Source organism: Pan paniscus, chromosome 6 (genome assembly GCF_029289425.2).
Source record: "Pan paniscus chromosome 6, NHGRI_mPanPan1-v2.0_pri, whole genome shotgun sequence".
Lineage (NCBI taxonomy): Eukaryota > Metazoa > Chordata > Mammalia > Primates > Hominidae > Pan > Pan paniscus.
Window position 1 is genome coordinate 37,972,277 of NC_073255.2, and position 18,137 is coordinate 37,990,413.

The following is an 18,137-nucleotide window of genomic DNA, read 5'->3' on the forward strand; positions in this document are numbered from 1 at the left end:
TTTCTTTCCAACACATGTTTTAATCATAATGTTCTTGCTCTATATGTATAAAATACAGATAAATACTCTTTTCTCATTTGGAAAGAACTAGAAAGTGAAGCACATGCAGTCTATTAAATGCAGAGTATTTTTCTGTGTTTGGAAGGAGATTCTTCTTGGCAGACTTCAAATAAAAAACATTTTCCTATTTACTCGTTGAGGGAAGCTTAGAAAATTTCTCAATTAAATTAGAATATAATTAGGGGCTTGAATATTTTGAGAGTTGGGGTAGGAACATTAATTGCTTGAAAGTGTTGGGGATTTTTTTTCTTAGACACTGAGTCATTTCTTTGCTCTATTAGTGTTTATAAATGCAGAGAACTTATTTATTTCAGATCTGAAATTAGAGGGTTTTGTTGTTATTTAAATAATTACACTTTACTCAGATATAATCTGTCTAATAAAAATAGAATATAAAGTGTCCCCAGGGTAATATTTTGTCTAATGGTGTAATTTAGCTGAGATGTAAATTTTTTTAACTGTACTGGCTTTGTGTGTCATCAGTATGCTAATTTTTCACAATACATAATATTTTAGTGCTTTGCCATTATAATTTCCCTAAAATTACTTAGAATCGGAGTAGTGAATGAGAACAAATTAATGTTTTTTAGTGTACACAAATACAAAGTAATCCTTTTTTTTTTTTTTCCTTAGGAACCTTGGGTAATGTGGAACATGGGAACCAATGTCAGATGAAATTGATGTATGAACATAATCTTCAGAGAACAGCCTGCAATATGACCTATGGATCATTTGGTGGTGTAAAAGGTAATTTGCTTTTAGTCATGAGTATGCTATTTCAAGTGACAGATTTAGAATATTTGGTCATATAAAACAGAGGATTAAGTGGTTTGACTCTCAGAAAGAGTTAAAATAGACATTTTATTGAAACCTTTGTATCCAAATGCCCAAGCAAGTCTATGGCCATACCACCCTGAATGTGCCTGATATCGTCTGATCTTGGAAGCTAATCAGGGTCAGGCCTGGTTAGTACTTGGATAGGAGACCAAATACCCAATCAAAATAATAAAAAAAAACCTTTAAACATTGGAAGTCTTTGATTTTTATATAACCAGCACATTTTTATATGGTCTATAGAAACATTTCTAAAACTGCCTTTTCTACAGATTTTGTCTTTTATATATAAGCTGACTGAAACTGAGCTCTTTTTGTGTGTGATGGAACTGTGGTACCTGACTGTCTCTCTCAGTGGAAAAAATGGTTGACCTCATTGACAGGAAGTCACTGCTCTACCTGCTACAGGCAGGATAAAGCTGCAAACACCTCTCTCCACTCTACCCATATCTGGGGCTGCTGCACAGGGTTGTGTGGGTCGTTTCTGCACAGGGCAGCTGGAAGAGTGGGGGATGTGGGGCTGAAATACAGACTTGATCCTGCTCATCGAGCCATGCTTTCTGGCTTGGAGTAAATCTACCCAGAGGAAGGGGTGCTTTTTCTGTGTTTCACAAAGGCATCACCTTTATCTAGCACTGGCTCAGTAAGACTGGGTTCCTCCCACCTTGGCAGAGGGGTGTCTTTTTCTAATTAGCACGAAGGCCACCTTCATTGTGTCCACTCAGTCCCAGAGCTTCCAGATTCACCAAGGCTTGGTGCTGGCTTGTGTACACTCTTGCTGTTGGCATGGGAGGGCTCTTATTTCCAAACCAACTTATCTCCCTGCACCGTGACAGGGTAGTAGAGGAGCTGGTGGTGCTGGATTGAGGATAGGAAGCCAGGTGGTGACACTTACCTGTGTGATTGTGTGACTCTGTGTGCATATGTATCTATGTTCCTGTACCACCTGCAGAGCATGTAACTAGGGATTTTATAATATCTTAGCTCTTCCTGGACTCATGTTTTATGAGTTCATTGTTTAACTGTTGCATTGTATTTTTCCTTGGCAACGTGAGAAAATGACTTCATTTTGGAAGTATTATTCATTTGTGTGAACTCAGTTTTTTTGTATTAATACATACAAAGACAAGGAATAATTGAATTTGGGTATACCAAGCAGCATCAGGGATATTTGTGGTGGTGATGTGCAAATAAATATTTTGCATAACTGAAGTGATGTGAAACAAAACACTTGGTTAGGTTGGAGGACTGCTTGAGTAACAGGAATGTTTGGATTACTTGAACGATAAGGAGGTATCCAGAGTTAGATGAAGAGAGAAATTTAGATGAGGGGAGAGTCTGTCAGTGAAGTGCTTCCTCAGCTTTTAGAACTGATTTTTACTGTTCTTTGAAAAAATGTCTGACCTGATTAGGGAACCTAGGCCTCCCTTGTTTAATTAGCTATTTTCAATTCACTTTTCCCTACCGAATCTCCAAAAAGCAAATTACTAAATTCCATACATCATAAAAAAATTATAACATGAGAAAAAAGTGCTTTGGCCAAATAAAAGTGTTTTTTGATAGCATAACAGTGATTCTTTAGATCACATCAAATGTCATATAGCAGGGATCCCCGATCCCCAAGCTACAGATGTGTAGTGGTCCATGACCTGTTAGGAACCGGGTTTCACAGCAGGAGGTGAGTGGCAGGTGAGTGAGCAAAGCTTCATCTGTATTTACAGCCACTCCCCATCACTTGCATTAGCCTGAGCTGCGCCTTCTGTCAGATCTGGCTGCATGAGATTCTCATAGGAGCACAAACTCTATTGTGAACTGTGCATGCGAGGGATCTAGGTTGTGTGCTCTTATGCAAATCTAATGCCTGATCATCTGTCATTGCCTCCCATCATGCCAAGATGGGACCATCTAGTTGCAGGAAAACAAGCTCAGGGCTTCTACTGATCCTACACTGTGTCGAGTTGGGTAATTATTTCATTATATATTACAATGTAATAATAATAGAAATAAAGTGCACAATAAATGTAATGTGCTGAGTCATCCCGAAATCTTCCCCCTTCCTGGTCTGTGGAAAAATTGTCTTCCACAAAACTGGTCCTTGATGCCAAAAAGGTTGGGGACCACTATTATATAGATTGCAGTGTACTTTTTATTTTATTATCAGATCAACTTAACCCTGTTGGATACAGTGAGTTCTCAGTTTCTCTTCAAAGAATCAGTATGTCAGTATGTTCAGTTCTTTGTCATCCATTTTAAAGTTTAACTTCCTTGTAGTTTCAGTAAATAGCCTTTTCCACCAGTTTTAATCAGTAGTTCACATCTGTTGCCCTGGTCACCTGCTCTGTCCTGACTTATCCTGGTTGCTTGCTTTGACCTCAGTCAGCCCTGGTCACCTGCTCTGACCTAAGTCACCTTTAGTTACCTGTTCCATAACCGTCTTTCCTGCCAAACTGCTCACCCCACCACTCTGGCTCATACCCCTGTTTTCTTTAAAATAGCCAATCAGAATGAGCTTAGACTGTGTGGTCCAACCCTAGCCAATAGGGGAACAACACAGCAGTAGGGGCTACCTGTGTCAGGAATAAGAATCCCTTCCCCTCCCTTGTTCAGGTGTACTCTCGCCATTGCTCCATCTGCGAGTTGCACCCTTCTATAGATGTAAAATTGCCTTGCTGAGAATTTTTTTTTTTTTTTTTTTTGAGATGGAGTCTCACTCTGTCATCAGGCTGGAGTGCAGTGGTGTGATCTCGGCTCACTGCAAGCTCCGACTCCCTGATTCAACAATTCTACCTCAGCCTCCTGAGTAGCTGGGATTACAGGCACATGCCACCACGCCCAGCTAATTTTTGTATTTTTAGTAGAGATGGGGTTTCACCATGTTGGCCAGGATGGTCTCTATCTCCTGACCTCGTGACCCGCCTGCCTCAGCCTCCCAAAGTGCTAGGATTACAGGCGTGAGCCACTGCACCTGGCCGAGAAAATTCTTTGAGCACTAGTTCTTCTTTTTGGCACTGAGGGACAAGCATTTGTTTGTAACAATCTGGTGGCCCGTATGGGAGCCCATTCTCTCCTGGAGAACAGGTCTCCAGTTGCCTCTTGTAGGGAGAAATGTCCCACTGCCTTGTTGCGGTAGCCTCAGGGTGAGAGACTGGGGATCCACCTGGTGTGACAAATAAACCCAGGCTAGCAACCTGGGGAAAAGGATCCTCACATACCGTGGCGACCAGGTAACTCTGTGCACAGAGCGAGGTAAGAAACGTCATAAAGGCGACAAAGTATTTCCTTGGTGGTCGGGATATTCAGGGGGCTGAATGTGCAGGTGAATGATCACAAGCACTCCTACTTGAGGTGCTGCTTGTGTGAATGGTACAAAGTACTACTGCTGTGCTGAGTGAGTGGGTCCTATCTGTGATTCCGTGGTCACCTCATATGGCTTAGGGCGGATCCTGCCATAGGATTTGTATCAGCATGCCGATGCCAAGAGGGACTTAGATCTCCTCCAGGGGAGCTGCCAGAGTGGACGAAGTGCAAGAAGGGTGCAAGGAGCCTCCTGCAGGTGGAACTAAAGGATAGGCGGGACACTTCTAATATGAGAAATTGAACCTAACAGCCCTAGCAAACCTCTAGAGAATAATAGGTGAGACGTTTCTATATACTTCTTTGTACCTGGAAATCCCAAAGTGCTGGGATTACAGGTGTGAGGCACCATGCCCAGCCAAATCTTTTATTATTTTTAATATAACTTGGAAATCCTGTTCGAGACAGAAAGCCAATTTTCACCTTTGCATTAGTACACTATTGATGTCAACCAATTCTTAATAAAACCTTATAGACAAATCTATCCAATTTTAGTTTGATCATAAGATAAGATTCTTATAAACCTTATATATAACCCTTTACACCTTTTTTTGTTGTAGTTGTTAAAAAGCAGATCAGTGCTCTAAGAAAAGCCTGTTGTGCTTTTATTCCAATGTTCAATTTATGGAAAAACGGAATAATACACCTTTAACTTTAGCCGATATGTTCACACACAGAATTTCTTTACAAGATTAATTTTTCACCAACCTTCCACAACTTGTTCAAACCTTCAGCTTTTTCCCATCTAACTTGAAACAATCCTTGGCCGGGTGCGGTGGCTCACGCCTGTAATCCCAGCACTTTGGGAGGCCGAGGCAGGCGGATCACGAGGTCAGGAGATCGAGACCATCCTGGCTAACACGGTGAAACCCCGTCTCTACTAAAAATACAAAAACAAAATTAGCTGGGCATGGTGGCGGGCACCTGTAATCTCAGCTTCCCGGGAGGCTGAGGCGGCAGAATGGCGTGAACCCAGGAGGCGGAGCTTGCAGTGAGCTGAGATCGCACCACTGCACTCCAGCCTGGGTGACAGAGCGAGACTCCGTCTCAAACAAAACAAAACAAAACAAAAAACTATCCTTTAACCCTCTAAACTAGGCAAAAAGAAAAAAATCCACATTCCCATGCCTTCTTATAATCTTTTTTCAAAAGCACATTTCATTTTCCTGACACACCTTGCATATAAAACTCTTTCTCTAGTAGTCTCAATTATATGTTACACGGTTAACTCTTAGAAACTTACTTTTGGTGAAAAATCTGGTAACTACATGATTTTAATTATGTACTAGGTGTGGAGCCTAGGGCACCAGATGGAAGTGCAGATAAGGTGTGACTCTCATGTATAGTTAGGGGATGTGGCTAACTCCACATGTCCCCAGGCCTTACTTAAAATCTAATGGCTCCACAGCAGTTAAGTTGAACAATTTTCAAGAGTCAAAGAAGCAGTTTATGACCTTAAAGCATTTATCAAACCTAATATCTGACCTGCCTAATTTAGACCAAGTGTCTTTATTTTACTAATAATCTTTAAAGCTGTGTTTTTATTTCCCAAAGATTACTTAAGTCACGTGAACTAAAAGGCATTATAGTCTTAATTTTTTGACAATATTTAAGTGCCTATTATTTTTAAACCAATTAATCAGAACTTTTATATATATATAAACATCACACACACAACACATATAAGTACACAGACAAAAGAAGATCCAATAGTTGTAAGATTTTTCATTTGCCAGTTTCTAAGTTTCCCTTTAAAGCATTCAGTTTCTAGCCTTAATAAACAGGTATAGGTGGAAGGCGAAACAGATCCCCCAAAATTAAGGGTTCCATTTTTATACCAGATCCTGGATCCCAAAAAAGGGATGGGTATCAGCCCATTTCCCATGGGAGTCTTATCTCTCAGTAGGGGATGGGGACATTTCCATACCTTCTAGGTGGCCAAGAGCATGCTTCTCTGATCCAAACATGGAAAGAGCTGAGTGTCCCCCCATAACTTCCATTAGCTATCCCCAAAAGTGTATTTCCTACCTAGTTATTATGCATGAAATCTCTCGCATAATATGAAGTAATTTCTAATACCCCCAAAAGTAAAAAATGTGAGAGGGATCTACCTATTTTCAATTCTTAGGGTTCCACGAGGGAAACAGAAGTCTTTTTTTTCTCCCCAAAATGGGGTCTGCAGCACCTCCTCTGTTTTTCCCAAGGTGTCCCAAGCTGTTAAATATTATCTTAGGTCCTCTCGTGTGCATCAAGAATGTCAAGAAGACAAAATGGAGAAAATTCAGTTGACTGAGAAGAAAAAACCCCTTTTCCAGAAAAACACAATCCAGGAAGAGGAAAAAAAATACATAAAGGCCTTTAAAATGTACGTATAACTTGGATATCTGCTTTTAAGTAAGCTGACTTTTAACCATAGTGCTCCTTAAAAAAAATTCCTTATAAACCTCTTATTACCCTACTTTAACCAGGCCAAACAGACAATATTTCTGGCTTTTAAACGTTACCAAAAGTAACCTCACAGGTGAAACCAATAAGCCTTAGTTACTAAGCTACAGCACTGGACAGTTTCCATTGCCCTTCCCAGAAAGAGCCTAGAGCAGTCAATTTTGAGCTTGCAAAAGCTTTTAACTGCTTGAGATAATTTTTAGAGCTCTGACATAAACTCCAAAATTCCTGTCCTCCAGATGGCTGAGAACAAGAGAAAGTACTGCCACGTACTTAAAAGGTCAAGCTCCCAAGGACATAAAACAAGACAAGAGGGGAACCTCATTCAGTTTTTTTTGTTTGTTTGCTTCAGGAACCTGCAGCAAAGTTTGTAGCTGACTAGTTTGCTGGGCTAGCTTGAACAGCAGGCTTGTTCTAAGCCCATGTTCAATCTTAAGGTACTCCTCTTTATGACAGAATATAGTAAAAAACATTTATAGCAGAAAGTTCCCCAGAGTCGCTATAGCTTAAGACCAGCCTCACAAATCCTTTTTCTCATTAATTAAAATATTGCAAGAGGTAGTGATTTTTACCACACCTATAAGCAGTTTGCACAGAGAGAGAGAGAGAGAGAGAGAGAAGAAAGGGAAGGGAAGGGAGAAAAGCATTGCCTGCAGTGGGGTGGGAAGACGAGGAGCTTAGGGGAAGCTAGAGAAAGACCCACCATTGCAGTGACACTAAACAAAGTTCAGGTGGTTGCTTGTCATTTGCTAAGGGATCTTTTCCAGCAGTCCCATCAGCTTTCAAGTTTCCCCTTTTGGGGAGAAAAGAAGCTCCCCATGTCCGGTGATCCTGTACATGCCTAATCCCCACACAGCCATCAGCAAAGAGCGCAAGGCAGATTAATCCAAAGAAAATAGTGGTTAACATCCCATAATGCCAAATTCATTTTTAACCAAAAGGGATTTTACTGAGAGGGGCCTCTAACCGCCTAAATCTTAAGAAGAACTCTAACCTTCCTAAGTTGGGTCTCGAACCCAAATTTGTCGAGAATCCTTACTTTTTATTAAGAGGGGCGTTTAACCCATTCTGTCTTAGGAGAGACTTTAAATCTTCTAAGTTGGGCCTCTAATCCACCACTTAACCATAGTCGGCCAATGGGTTCTGCATTCTGTTTCCTTTGGGTCGGGAGTCTCCTTCGTATCGTTCTTTCATGGTTGACCAGGAAAATGTTACTGGAAAGGGGTCCTGATCCAGACCCCCAGGCAGGGTTCTTGGATCTCAAACAAGAAAGAATTCAGGGCAAGTTCATAGAGTAAAGTGACAGCAAGTTTATTAACAAAGTAAAGGAATAAAAGAATGGCTACTCCATTGGCAGAGCAGCCCTGAGGGCTGCTGATTGGCTATTTTATGATTATTTATTGATTAAATGCTAAACAAGGGATGGATTATTTATGAGTTTTCCAGGAAAAGGGTGGGCAGTTTCCCCAGAACTGAGGTTTCCTCCCCTCTTTAGACCATACAATGTAACTCCCTGATGTTGCCATGGCATTTGTAAATTGACATGGCACTAGTGGGAGTGTCTTTTAGCATGCTAATGCATTATAATTAGCGATAATGAGTAGTGAGGACAACCAGAGGTCACTTTGGTCGCCATCTTGGTTTTGGTGGGTTTTGGCTGGCTTCTTTACCACATACTGTTTTATCAGTAAGGTCTTTGTGACTGTACCTTGTGCCAACCTCCTGTCTTATCCTGTGACTTGGAATGTCTAACCTTCTGGGAATGCAGCCCAGTAGGTCTCAGCCTCATTTTACCCAGTCCCTATTCACGATGGAGTCACTCTGGTTCCGATGCTTCTGACAAAGCTATGAATGAACATCTTTTTACATAAATCTTTATCTACATTTCTGATTATTTCCTTAGGATAGAGTGGAGAGGTTGAGTTATTAAGTCAGACACTTGTAAAATATTTTTTTCCAATATGAAAGTAGCTTTATTCCTTAAATACTGTATAAATTGCAAAAAGTTCAGAACTTAGGCAGAAGAAAGTAAGACTCCAAGACTTGTACATTTCATAAGAAATCCCACTTTCTAAGCCTGATGTCTTTAATGTATATTTGGTGTGCACCTTTCCAGTAGTGAGTGGGTGATTCTTTTAATTGGAAAGCTTCCCTGGAGTTGATGTTATTTAAAAAAGAAACCTAAAAATCCTTGTTTTCTACTTTCCTCTATTCCATATGGCATCTTATGGAATTATTGTTTGGTATTCATGTCATGTCTCAATAGAGGAATTAAACAAAACTAAAGCCCAACACAGTTTTAAGCAAATGTGTTATTTAAATTATGGAAAGGCAGTGGGAGAAGAGGTGTGCAGTATTTTATGTGTGCGTCAAAATGAACTAACACTAGATGGCAGTCCTCTATAACTTTTGGCCTTAGTTGCTGCCGCCTTAGAATAAGGTATGGCAGGAAATCACTAATGGAAGAATGTTGATCCCATAATAATGCTTTGTCTTTTATTAAAAATAAATGTAACTTCTTCGAGTTGCACAACAGGGTGGGTTTTTAAAAGACAGTTAATTATAACAGATAACAGAATATAATATAAAAGCGCTTTCTAGCTGTGCTTCTCAAACTTTTAACTTTTTTAAAACTTTTAAGTTGCATTTGAATTATAAGGGGATCGTGATTAAAATGCAGATTCTGACTCTTGTAAGTCTGAAATTGGACCTTAAATTCTGAATTTCTGACAGTATTCCAGGTAATGCTAAGCTGCAGTGATCTAGAGGTGTGCTATAGCCCTATGTCTGCAAAATGCTTATTTTGTATCAGGCAGTGTTCTAAGAGCTTTACAGGTTGAAAAAGTAACTGTGAGTGGTGGAGAGAGGATTTCTACCCAGCCTGTCTGCATCTAGAGACTTCTGGTATTAGTCACACTAAACTGCCTCCTTGATTGGGCTGTGAGTGAATTTACCTCCTCCCCCATTCAGAAAAAACTTTCCTATCAGAATGGAGTGTAGTTTGGTTTGGCTAAAGTTAAGTGCATATCTTTGACTCTTCATAGATTATGGGAAATATGTTAAGTAACTTCTGGGTCGTATGTTTGCTTTTTCAGTTTTATTTTTCTGGTTGGTGCTTTGGTTTGTAAGAGAAGTCCAAAAACATTTAAAATTCCTCCAAAAATTATAATATTAATTAGTTGTATTGGGCTTTTATTTATTTATTTTTGCAGAGGGGAAGTGTGTTTGAAGTCAAAAATGTTTGTTGTTTTTTAAAATTTAAATCCAAGCTGCTTTTTTGAAGGAATATGTGATTTTGGGTTCTAAAAAAATATTAGTTTATCTTTGTTTTTTATGCTCTTGACAAATTAATGCTTGCAAAATTTAGTGAGTAGCATAAGCATAGACAAACAAGTTACAGTTTGGACATATACTAAATCAATTTTGAAAAGGTAGATTTTAATAGATTTAAGATATGTTAGTAATATTGGTGGAATTTATTTGTTTTGGTAATTTGAACTCTACTTGTTTTTGAAAAAAGAACAAAATGATATTTTTGCCAGATTTTCACTTGCTTTTGTTTCTTTGTGTTACTAAAATTTCCAATGGTTGTTAACATGGTATTTTACCTAGTTAAGACAAACTTGCCATTTCAAAATAATATTTGGAAAAAGACAGCATTAATATTGATTCACAGAAAGCCAGTGGCGAAGAAAATAATCTTGTTTTAAGGTCAACAGCTGCATATACTTTACGTAGTAAAATAAGATACTTCTTGTAGTCTATGTAGTATCAAGATATTTGAGCTAGAATTTCCTTCACTGATAGTCTGATTTAGAGTCCCTGTAGTAACTGACCCAAAGTCCTCAGTTACCCCAAATTTATCTTGTTGGCTGTGAAAAGATGATGAACCTTATAATATATAGGAATCTTTCAAGTGTGTAACAGGGACACTGGGAAGGAATTGTTGGTTTGTTGTAGGTGCTTGGGCACTTTCAGGGACTGAAGCAAGTCTGGTGTGTTGTTCCTCCCTTACATCATCTCTCTTTGTCCCTCCGTCTGTCCATCCCCTCATCCATTCGATGCATATTTACTAAGAATTCTGAGTGCCCAGGCACTGTGTTAGTTTTCTTGGAATAGACAGATAAAGAAAACACAGTTTATGGGCTGGCCATGGTGGCTCATGCCTGTAATCCCAGCACTTTGGGAGGCTGAGGTGGGTGGAGACTTGAGGTCAGGAGTTCGAGACCAGCCTGGCCAACGTGGTAAAACCCCATCTCTACTAAAAATACAAAAAAATTAGCTGGGCGCGGTGGTGGGTGCCTGTAATCCCAGCTACTTGGGAGGCTGAGACAGGAGAAATAGCTTGAACCCGGGAGGCGGAGGTTGCAGTGAGCCGAGATTGCATCATTGCACTCCAGCCTGGGTGACAGAGTGAGACTCCGTCTCAAAAAAAGAAAAAAGAAAAAAGACAGTTTATGTTCTCAAGTAGCTCACAATCTAGGAGTAATAAAGATGAAGGGTTAACTATAAAATAATGAGGTAAATCATGATAGAGATGAATATGTACAAAACGATGCCCTGGGATTAGAGCAGCTCCCTGTAGTTGAGTGAATATGTGTGTGTGTGTGTGTGTGTGGCAGGTGGGGGTGGGGTAGGGTGGGGGGAGGGGCGGGGGCGAGGGGAGTAAATGAGAGTGGGGAGTGTGCTGTTACCTTTTTTATTCCAGCCCTTCATTTTTATCCTCTTTAATCCAGAGATTAGTAATTCCCAGTTTCAATTTTATGGTCTTCAGTATGGTCTTTAGTCTTTGTTGCCCAAAGATTGAACCATTCAAATTCCTTCTGGGATAGTTTGTTCCTCTCAGGAAGATTACTTTTCAGACTTTATAGTGCTTTAAAAACCTTGCTATTTTTAGGCTACTAAATTGACTTTTTAACTTATAGCATAAAGCCCTCAGTAAGGGACAATTATTTTCTTTAGCTACCAGCTGATCTTTAATGGAGAAGGATATAGTGCTCTTCAAGAGTACTATGACTATGTTCGTTGAGAATGACAAATTTAAGGGTAGGGATAAGAAGAGGAACTAGCACAGAGATTAAGGAATATAAATTTAGAGACAGAAGAGCATGGTGTCATGGAAGGAGAGGGAAGGGAGAGATTCCAAGAGTCACTGAAGGACTTGAGAGTTCAGAGGTTAAGCAGCTGGAGTATTGGAAAGAAAATGTTGGATTTGGTCATTTGCAAGTCATTGGTGATTTTAGGGAGAATAATTTTAACAGAAGGGTAGGAACATTGGTCATGTTGCACTGGAATGAGGAATTCATAGAGAAGAAATGGAAATCCCAAAGGAAAGGTGCTTTGTAAAGGGGTTTGGGCATGAAGGTAGGTGCAATTAAAGCCATAGCCAGAGGGGAACATGTTTTATAAGGAGGGGAGAAGTCTTTGAGAACACGTGGTGAAATCTTAATCTGACAAACCAAATGCCTTTCATAGATAGTATTTTGCTGAAAAAATTTGACCTGAATACATTTTTACTTTTATTTTATTTTATTTTTTTGTTTTAGAGACAGGGTCTAGCATTGTCACCCAGGCTGGAGTGCGGTGGTACGATCTCAGCTCACTGCAACCTCTGCCTCCCGAGTTCAAGCAGTCCTCCTGCCTCAGCCTCCTGAGTAGCTGGGACTACAGATGTGCACTACCATGCCAGGCTATTTGTTTTTTTTTGTAGTGACGGGGTTTTGCCGTATTGCCCAGGCTGGTCTCAAACTCCTGGGCTCAAGCGATCTGCCTGCCTCAGCCTCTCAGAGTGCTAGGGTTACAGGCATGAGCCATTGTGCCTGGCCCCATTTTTATTTTTAAAATTATGTTGTTTTGATTATGATGTGCCTATAATTTAAAACATTGTTTCTCATCGTGTAATTTGTGCCTTATAGCCCTGTTGAATTATTGCCTTCTTTTCATAATAAATGTGTGGTTTATGGGGAAAAAGCCTATTTAATACTTCATGAGATTAAAAGTCAGATGCTTTGGAAAAAAAAGAAAAGGAAAAGAAATACTTTATTAGAAATTATCACCATTACACCACCATCTGGTTCTTTCTTCAATTTTTTTTTCATTAAAAAAAAATAGATGCTGGGTGTGGTGGCTCACGCCTGTAATCCCAGCACTTTGGGAGGCTGAGGGGGGCGGATCACGAGGTCAGGAGATCAAGACCATCCTGGCCAACATGGTGAAACCCCGCCTCTGCTAAAAATACAAAAATTAGCTGGGCGTGGTGGCATGTGCCTGTAGTCCCAGCTGCTCAGGAAGCTGAGGCAGGAGAATTGCTTGAACCCAGGAGGCAGAGGCTGCAGTGAGCCGAGATCGAGCCACTGCACTCCACTGCACTCCAGAGTGAGACTCTGTCTTTAAAAAAAAAAAAAAAAGTAGATACAAGGTCTGGCTATGTTGCCCAGGCTGGTCTTGAAGTCTTGGGCTCAGCCAGTATGCCTGCCTAGGCCTCCCAAAGTGCTGGGATTACAGGTGTGAGCCACCGTGACTGGCTCTTTCTTCAATTTTTATCTTTATCAACATCTTAAACTTATTTGCTTTCCTTTAAAAAATTTCTTTTCTTGATTATAGAGCTTTGTTTTACATGGGAATTTTTTTTTTTTTTTTTTTTTTTGAGACTGAGTCTCGCTCTGTCGCCCAGGCTGGAGTGCAGTGGTGCAATCTTGGCTCACTGCAAGCTCCGCCTCCCGGGTTCACGCCATTCTCCTGCCTCAGCCTCCTGAGCAGCTGGGTCCACAGGCATCTGCCACCACACTCGGCTAACTTTTTGTATTTTTGGTAGAGGATACATGGGGATATTTATATTTTGAACTTACCTGTTAACACACAACTCAAGAGTTAAATGTTACCGTCAAAAATCCAAACCTCCCATTTCCTGCAGAGGCCATAATTCTGCTTTTTCATGTGGATTTAGATGTACTTTTGTTTTCTTTCCAACCTTGTCTTTGGTAAAACTGAAGACTCCCTTGGTTGCAACTGACAGTTGGCTTAAGCAAGAATAGGAAGTTGACTGGCTAACGTCACTTGAGCCTTCTCTGTGATCAGATCTGGTTTCTCTCTTTTCATCTCTTGCTTCCATTTCCTGGGATAGGCTATTTCCTTCTGGTTACATGATGGCTATAGCAGCTTTAAATCTTTACTTGTCACATTCTAGTCCATGTAAAAGAGGTTCTTCCTTTCTCGTAGAAGGCTCAACAAAAGTCTGTTTCCAACTCACAGGCTCTGGTTGGGCCATCTCTGAACCAATCACTGCCACCAAAGGAATGTGATTAAACTTGAGCCTGAGCCACAGGTGTGGAAAGTCCTCTTACCACTAAGAGTAAGAGTGGAGAGAGGAGAGGGGTGGATTTCCAGAGGAATATCAGTGAATAATTAACTGTGGTGAATCTGAGGACTTTGGAGGTGATCAAGAAAAAAGACATGGCTATCAGATGGCAGTAGAACACAATAAGCTTTATTTGCGTGGTGCTTTGGCAGGATTGCATGCAAGAGGAGGTCCCTTACAGCAAGAGACCTTCCAGAGAGAGTGAGGTGGCCTCAACCCAGAAGGGGCAGAGGTCAGGGGAGCTTTCTGGGGAGAGAGGACCTAGAGTGGGGCTTAGGTGTCCAGGTTGCTGAGAAGCAGGACTGGGGAGGGCAGCAGCAACATACAGTCTTTTACACGCTCAGGGTTTGTTTTACCTGTAGCTAGTGGATGTTGGGTGCAGTTTTTCAGGGTATGCAAAACAGGCTGAAAATATCCTTATTTGGGCTATGTTTAAAGCAATTGATGTAAAAATTTGAATTTGGTATCCGTGAGCTTTGAGTTAATGGTCAGTCTGAATGAAGAAGTAAACAACATGGGGTCAATATATAAAGGGGTCACCTTTAACCTGGTTCTGTAGCATTAATGAAAGAGAGTGAAATAGGTGCTGGGTGGCCAAAAAACTGTAAATATCCACCTTGCTTTTGGTTTCACTTTCTCTCCTAGGACCTCCCTGTGGTACTACTTTAGAACTGACAGGAGAGGCCAGCAGTGGTGATTTGAGAGTGTGCCCTTAGGTGTGTATATGAATTGGAGAAGGCAGGGCCTAAGCAGTTAAAGGATATGCTCTGTCCTGGGCTGAATGCAGCCTCATTCTGGTACAGTGTGTGGGGATAATTGCTTGAAATGTTTGTGTGTATTTTGAGGATTTGTTGTAATTGAATTTAATTGAGTGCTTTGCAAAACCATTTGTCATGATTTTAGGCTTGGTATGCATAGATATTTAAATTCGGGGGCATGTCTCAAATTATTTACAGAAGAGATTGAAACTTGAAATAATGTAAGTTATGATTTTTACTTTATCTTTTCCTCACTTTCAGTATTCTTCACATGAGGATGTATATACTTTTGTTATAAAAGTAGTCTTGTTCACAGAGGCATATTTAAAACATATGTACCGGTAAAAAAAAAAAAAAAGTAAATGATTAAGCACCACCTCCCAAACGCAACCACTGAAAACATGTATGTGGATAGTAGAATATAATCCAGAATGTTTCAATTTGAGCTAACCCAGAGTAATTTTAGAGTAATTTTACAGTTTCTGGAATTTAGTCATCTTACCACCTAAAGGGCCCAACCAGTGAAAAGCATGTTTATCATGTCAAGTCTGGTGCTGTATAATGGAATGCAAGCAAGTTATGACAATAAATGTTAAATGGAAAAGCCTTTACTTTATATGCATATATCTTGAAGTCAGTTGAATAATTTATTCACTATTGGTGTTTATTTTGTATTAAAACATATGAATTTACTAGAAGACAGAAAAAAATCTGCGTGATTTGGGTCAAGCTGCAAATAGGAAAAGTGGCATATTATAAGATATTCCTAAATATTTAGTGATGATACATTTCACCTGCAATTCGTGCACTTGAAATCAAAACTTGTCTTTCCTTTAAGATGGCAAAAATATATAGAATAATATAAAAACTGTGCACATTTTATATTTGGGGAAAGACCTCTTGAACTGCACATAAGCTTCTGCTTATTCTTTCTAACTTGCTTTTCAGGTTACTTTTTCAGTCTATATACTTGGAATAATGCTCTTAAATGACTTTCGTTACATTAAACCTGAGATTTCCTGACATGTAGTAGTGTCCTAGTCCATTTGTGTTGCTATACCAAAACGCCTGAGACTGGGTAATTTATAAAGAACAGACATTTATTTCTCACAGGTCTGGAGGCTGGGAAGTCCAAAATCAAGGTGCCAGCAGGTTCAGTGTGCAGCTAGGGCCTGTTCCTCATAGATGGCACCACCTTGGTGTCCTCACATGGCAGAAGAACAGAGGAGCAGAAGAGCAAAGGGCCTAAGCTACTTCCCTCCATTCTTTCACAAGGCACTAATCCATTCGTGAGGGTGGAGCTCTCATTACTTAATCACTTCCCAAAAGGCCACACCTCTTAATACCACTACAATGGGAATTAATTTTCAACATAGGAATTTTGGATGACGTTCAGACCATAGCAAGTAGTCTCTTACAGTCATTTTAGATCTATCCCTTTTACATCCTATCCATATTATGTGGATTTGGGCTGCTGTGACCCAGTGGTCACATGACCCACTGGTTGTTGGAGATTTGGTAAATGATACCATAACCATTTTTCACTTGTTAACAAACTGCCCCTCAATTATAATGTGGTATCTCCTATATATATCTATATATCTGTCTGTTAGGGTTTTATTTGGGTTCTTTTTTTTATTGTTTTAGTTATTTAGCCTCCCATATCACTTTGTCACTGTGTGTTTGTTTTGTTTAATTCATATTCTTATTAAATTGCTCAGTAGTGTGAAATGTTTTTAGAGACCTTTGTTCTGATTCTTGGTTCTGTTTTTCTTCATCTGTCTTTCGCATATTGTCTTCCCCTGTCCCTCTCTCTGCCTTTTTTTTTTTTTTTTTGTAGTATGTTTGTGGATTTGCCAGGCCAGCCTCTTTACCTTGCTTGAGCAATCAAGCTTAGCTTGGCCCACTCTGTTTGGGCCTGTTTGCTTTTTTATGGTGCTGGTGAATTTTTCTTGCCTTCTTTCCTACCCAATCAGAGAGGAGTTTGTTTTCCTTTCTGATGTACTGTTTTGACGGTTGGATATCACGCAGTGTGTCTGCTTATCACCTATCTAGGGGCAGTGGAGAAGACATGGGGAGGAAGAAGGGTTGTCTGTAGCAGCCTTACTGTAGGATTTGGCTTCAACCCTCTCTTTTGTGATTTTGCTAAGCATCTTGAATTACTGTCACACTACCTGGTTGGTCTGTAACCTGTTATCTTGGAAGGCTGAGAGATATTCTTAGATTTTGGATCTTCTCTCTTACTATTCATCAGGTTTCCTTGAGTCAGTGCCATTTGTTGCTTCCCTTGTTTGTATTTCATTAGAAGCTGTTTCCATTCGCCACCCCCTACTTTTCTTCTGGTCCTCTGTGGGTGTGTGTGAGGCTTCACATGGCAATTCCTCCTCTCGCCTGTCTTCCACTTCTTCTACTCATCATAATTGCTGGAGATATTTATTTAGCTTGGCTGCTATTTTTTATGGTCTATGGCCTTTCCTGCTTTTTTCTTTTTGCAGAAAAAATACCAAAATGATAAAATCTGTATTTTTCTTTTCTGACCAGAAGGAATGTGGTAAAGGTAGAACTTATGGTATTATGGGCATTTCCATTTCTCTGGGCTGTCTACATCTCCCCTCCCCTTCCTGGATTTGTCTTCCTATAAGCTTGAGAGTTTTAATGAAATTTTCAGAATTTTGTTTATTCACAGCCTCACCCCTCCTTTTCCTTATGTGGAGTTTGGTCTTAGCAGCTTCACAAAATGCACCAAATCTAGCCCTGAAGATTCTTGGAAACATCTGCTTTATGGTCACCATATTTTAAAGATTGTGGTATGAAATTGTGTTCTTTCTTTGGTTTCATTGCCATTGGTGTATGTTTGCTATTTTCTATAATTTACTTATTTATTTGTTTAATCCACGAAGTTACATTTTTTAAAGGGTCTTTAAAACTAATCCCAATGCTGGATTTGAAAAACGAATGTTCATCATAAAAATTCCTGTGGATTCAACAGTTCAGTTGTTTGAATAATTCTGGTAGACTTATTTAGTACAGATTAATTTCATTGTATTTGATGTGAATATCTTTTTTCCAGATTGTTATTGGCTTTTAAACTGTGTAAGTGTTTTAATGTGGTCAGATCATTCTTTTCTTGTACACTTTATTTCTTCTAAGCTTAGAAACTTCTCTTCCATGCAGAATTTTGATGTTTCTGTTTCCTGGAGTTTGATTATCTAGCAGGAATTTTTATATTTATTTATAGAGAAGACTATGTGGAGAGAGAGCTAGTATTTATTCTCTTCTATATGTTGTGGTATTGCATTTAGCCCAGTGAGATAACATAATCACCATTT

General features: G+C 39.8%; 1 protein-coding gene across 8 annotated transcripts in view; it reads left to right on the forward strand.

Annotated features, from left to right (window-relative positions):
* BBS9 (Bardet-Biedl syndrome 9) overlaps positions 1-18,137 on the forward strand; it is a 485,000-nt gene that overhangs the window by 49,784 nt on the left and 417,079 nt on the right. For all 8 annotated transcript variants that reach the window (XM_008964335.5, XM_063605681.1, XM_003811959.6 and 5 more), the window contains one exon: positions 694-807. In XM_008964335.5, coding sequence (XP_008962583.1) covers positions 694-807 — 114 coding nt within the window. The remainder of the gene's footprint in view (positions 1-693; positions 808-18,137) is intronic.